Raw genomic sequence first — 4,821 nt, forward strand, 5'->3', positions numbered from 1 at the left:
TAATGGTCGGAGAAGACGAGGGAGGCGATTAGGGTTTCGAGTGCTTGAGAGCGTTTTGAGAGAGAAGAGGTTTCAGAGGCGGTTGTCTAAGAGAAATAAGGGTTAGGGTTGGGGGTTGGTAGAATTAAAAAAAAAGGGTCGTTTGTGGCCGTTGATCAAAATGATTAACGGCCTGGATTAAAAGGATTGGATTAAACGGGTCAAGGGGATGGGTTTGAATGAATTGGGCTGGTCCAATTGAGTTCAAAATTGGGCTGATTTCAGGTTGAAATTGAAATGGAATTTGGGTTATAATTGAAATGAATTGAGGCTACAATTGAAATAGCCAATTTTTCCTTTTATTATTTTATAAAAATAGTAAAAATATTTTAAAAGCAAATTAAAGGCACTGAGTCAACTAATAATATATAAATATTAATTTGAAAATATTGGGATCAATTTTGTAATTATAAAATGCTATTAAATCTTAAAGAGGCTAGTATTGCAATTATATGCAATTTGGCTTTAAAAATACCAAACGAATTTGTAAAAAATGTGCAAAAATCATGCTGGATATATTTTGGCGTAAATATGAGAATAAAATAAATTATTCTCCAAAATGGCAAGCTTTGGGAATAATTATTGGATTTTATGATGTAAAAATAGGCCATAAATTGGTTTAAAAATCATTAAAATGCCAAAACCTTTTGGTGTGCTTATATATGCGCATATATGTTATTTTGGAAGTTTTTTGGGTATAAAAATACATAGGAAAAAATTGGATATCAACAAATGCGATGGCCGCATTTGCGACCAAAACATCGCAAATGCGACAAAACTAGAACCAGCACTCAAGAATTATGAAAAATTATTCTGAAACCAATCTGAAACTCACCGAGCCCTTGGGGCTCTAAACAAAATATGCACACAAGTCTAAAAATATTATACTAACTCGCTCGCGCAATCAAAACATCAAAATAACCTCCAAAAGCACGAATCGGATGCCAAAACGCATGAAGATTAACTTAAACTTCAAGAACTTCTAAAATTACAACCGAGCGTCCAAACCATATCAAATCAACTCCGAATAGCGCCAAATTTTTCATACAAGTTCTATATGACAAAACAAACCTACTCGAAGCTTCAAATCATGCATAACAATATCGAAATGATGAATCACACCTCAAGTCAAAATTAATGAACTTTGAAACTTCAACTTCTACGACCAATGCCGAAACCTATCAAATCACCTCCAATTGACCTGAAATCTTGCACACAAGTAATAATTGCCATTACGGACCTACACCAACTTTCAAAATTGGAATCCGACCCAGATATCAAAAAGTCCTCTCCGCTCAAACTTCTCAAAAATCCAACTTTCGCAATTTCAAGAGTAATTCGATTACGAACCTCTAAATTATAATCCGAACGCGCTCCTAAGTCCAAAATCACTCAACTGAGTTAACGGAACTGACAAAACTCCATTTCGATGTCAAATACTAAAAAGTCAAACTTGGTCAATTCTTCCAACTTAAAACTTAAATCTTGAAGTTCATTCTTCCAAATCGATTCCGGATAACTTGAAAATCAATACCAACGATTTACACAAGTTATAATACATCATGCGGAGATACTGGAGCTCTCAAAACACCGAGCGAAGTGCAAATACTCAAAACTACCAGTCGGATTGTTACAAAATTCAAGCTGACAAAGTGGCTCATGGATGAATGTGGCCTTAGTGCCTAAAATCCTGAGCATATATGTCCCAACAGTTGCTACGATTTTTGAAAATTGAAACAAGACTATTTTTTTAGCTATAGAATTATGTGCAAACAAATGTATCATGGCTTGAAGATTACAATTACTACAGTGACTTCAAATGCATAGCAAAACTTAGAATTAGCTTCAATAAATATTGTAGCTATATAAATTTGTGGCTATATTATTTTGCCATGATATTCATCGTATCTATTGAGCCAATTATTGCCACGATTTTTACAACTTGAAGGAAAAATATTCGATATTTTATTTGACATGATTTATTGTGGTTAAATTTTTTTTATTGCTACAATAATTTAAATACATGGCAAAAACTAACAATTAGCTATAAATTTATAATGTAGCAGTAAATGTGTAGCTATTTTTGTAGTTATTATTACGATACTAACCAATTATAGCAAAAAGAAGGAATTAGCTTTGTCAATTTACTTATTGTAGCCAAGAAATTTCACCAAATTGTGAACAACCACGAAATTTCAATTTTTATGGCTATTGCTAGGTAATAGCCACGATTTTTTATTTGTAGCCGTTGATGCATAATGTTGTAGTAAGTGTTAGATTTTCTTCAGGCAAAAAAACTAGACGTTAAACATCTCTCCACGATAATTTGGCTATCCAAGTTGGCTGTAGCTAAGCTGTTAATTAGGTCAACATTTCTCCTCTTTGAAATCGGACCATCATTCTGATCAGATGAAAGCTCAATATCCGGTGAACGTGAACGTCTCCTTGGCCTCACTCTGTTAATTTCAGTAACATTAGATTCAATCAAGTGAGGGAAATTGAGTACAGCTCTTGAACCGCGCAGTTTAAATGCAGTTCTGTCATAAGCCAATGCTGCATCCTCAGGAGTTTCATATGTCCCTAGCCAAAGTCTAGCGCCTTTTCTTTCAGGATCCCTTATTTCTGCAGCATATTTTCCCCATGGCCTTCTCCTAACTCCTTTGTATTTCTTCTTTTCCAAAGGCACCTGATCTGAAGATGGCTCCTTATCATTTTCTGACGAAGTCTTTTGCAATGGGACGATATGATCATCTGCATATTTTTCTTGATTGCGTTGAACCATGTTTTGTGCAAATATGGTGTTCTCTGAACCTGGGTTTCTAGGTGTTTGGATGGTGTTATTGAATGAGTTTAGTTCTGAAAAGATTTGGGGAAAGTCGGGATCATTGAAGAGATGCTGCATGGTGTCAAGAAAATTTTGCTGATCAAACTCTAATGATATTCCCTGCATCTTTTTTTTATATTAAAGTTCTTTTTGTGAATGTGGTGTACGTAGTGGCAAAGGGATAGGAAAATGATGATGTATATATATAGGTTTAGGAATTCAGGGATGGAGGGTGTTGGACATTAGTATTATGGTTTCGTGAGTAGGTAGTGCATGAATGTGGGATATATATGTCGGCTTCAGCTCTGTCTCCTAGGAGATTAACTTGTACATGTCTAATCACCGGTCAAATTCTTATAAACTTTGGACTGCTTTCGAAAAGGGAATTATATGAGGAATAAGGAGTATGGGTCTGCAACGCAACAATGCTTGAAAGTGATGCCTGCTGTATATTGGTAATTGCTTTAATATAAGTTGAAGACATTGTAAAATCGGATATCGAGTAAAAAAATTAATTAGAATAATTTGTTCGTAATAATAATTTTAGTATTAATAGCAAAAATTTAAAAATTTATTTGCACAATTTAAAATGAAAGAAAATAAAGGTTGTAAAATATATATTTCATGCACGTAACATAAAAATAATTATTTAAATAAAGGTACTTTTATAATATACATTATATATTCTTGAATAATTTGCTCAATTATATTATATATATTCCATGCACAACTTAACATAGCATATTTTATCCTATACAGATAGTCTCCCTGCTTTCCGGTGATATAACTTTGTGTCATTGAAAAGTTGGTAGAAATATAATAATACAATTGAGCATAATTTTCAAGAATATATAATGTATATAATAAAAGTAGCTTTATTTAAATAATTATTTTATATTATGTGCATGAAATATATATATTTTACAAACTTTATGTAACGATCCGACTGGTCGTTTTGCCTTTTAGAACCCTGTTCCCTTAAATAAAACTTTCCGCACTTGCTTTAACTAATTTACGACTTGCGGGGATGGTAGGTTCGGGATTTGGAAGAGTTTGGAGTGAAATATGCCCATTTGATTCCTTAGAATTTTCTTAAAAGGCTAAGTTTGACTTTGGTCAACATTTTGAGCAAACGGACCCAGATTCGTGATTTGACAGTCCGAGAGGGTCCGTAGGAAAATATGGGACCTGGGCGTATGCCCGGAATCGAATTCCGAGGTCATTAGCCGGAGTAATGAATTTATATCAGAAATTGTTAATATGAAGTTTTAAAGATTTAAAGAAACTAATTAATGATTGGTTCCATGAGTATCAGGCTCGTATGTTGGTTCCGGAGCCCGGCATAGGTCCGATATATCATTTAAGACTTGCCCGCAAAATTTGGTATCAATCCGAGTAGTTTTAGGGCGTTTCGACTCGTTAGACGAAAATTAAGAACTTGAAGTTCATAAGTTTGATTCATTTGGTTTTAAGGGGTGACTCTTAGATTTAGCATTGTTTCGGGCGTTCCAGAGGTTCGAGTTGGTCCGTCTCGTGATTTCAGACTTGTCGGTATGTTCGGGCGGGGCCCGGGAGCCCAGAGCGTCAAACGGACGAGGCTCGAGTGAAGTTGAGAATTTGGAGAAATGCTGAAGCATCTGCTTCTATCATAACCGCACCTACGGTTGGTTGACCGCAGGTGCGAAACCACAGAAGCGGTCGTAGCCTCACAGATATGGCCCAGAGCTGGCCAGGCCAAACCGCAGAAGCGCTCCTCTGAGAGGGAAGAGCTACGATATCAGTTTGAGCATTTTGAGCAGGGTCAGATGTCCGTGACCTATTATGAGGTGAGGTTTTTCTGAGTTGTCTCGTCATTCACTCATGATACTTCCCATTGATGTAGAGAGGGTGCGAAGATTTGTTGCGGGGTTGCACCCCGGTATTCGAGCTAGCATGGCCGAGAGGTGGAGATGGGTACT

The 4,821-nt window shown here is 35.8% G+C and overlaps 1 protein-coding gene across 1 annotated transcript; it reads right to left on the bottom strand.

The window, feature by feature from the left end:
- Nucleotides 1-2,106: 2,106 nt before the first annotated feature.
- Nucleotides 2,107-3,019, bottom strand: LOC104212164 (ethylene-responsive transcription factor 13-like). The gene has a single exon (XM_009761370.2). It carries the CDS (start codon nt 2,987-2,989, stop codon nt 2,324-2,326), a length of 666 nt encoding a protein of 221 aa, XP_009759672.1. The 5' UTR covers nt 2,990-3,019; the 3' UTR covers nt 2,107-2,323.
- Nucleotides 3,020-4,821: the final 1,802 nt, after the last annotated feature.

The sequence above is a fragment of the Nicotiana sylvestris genome, chromosome 1, assembly GCF_000393655.2.
Source record: "Nicotiana sylvestris chromosome 1, ASM39365v2, whole genome shotgun sequence".
NCBI classification, from domain to species: Eukaryota; Viridiplantae; Streptophyta; class Magnoliopsida; order Solanales; family Solanaceae; genus Nicotiana; species Nicotiana sylvestris.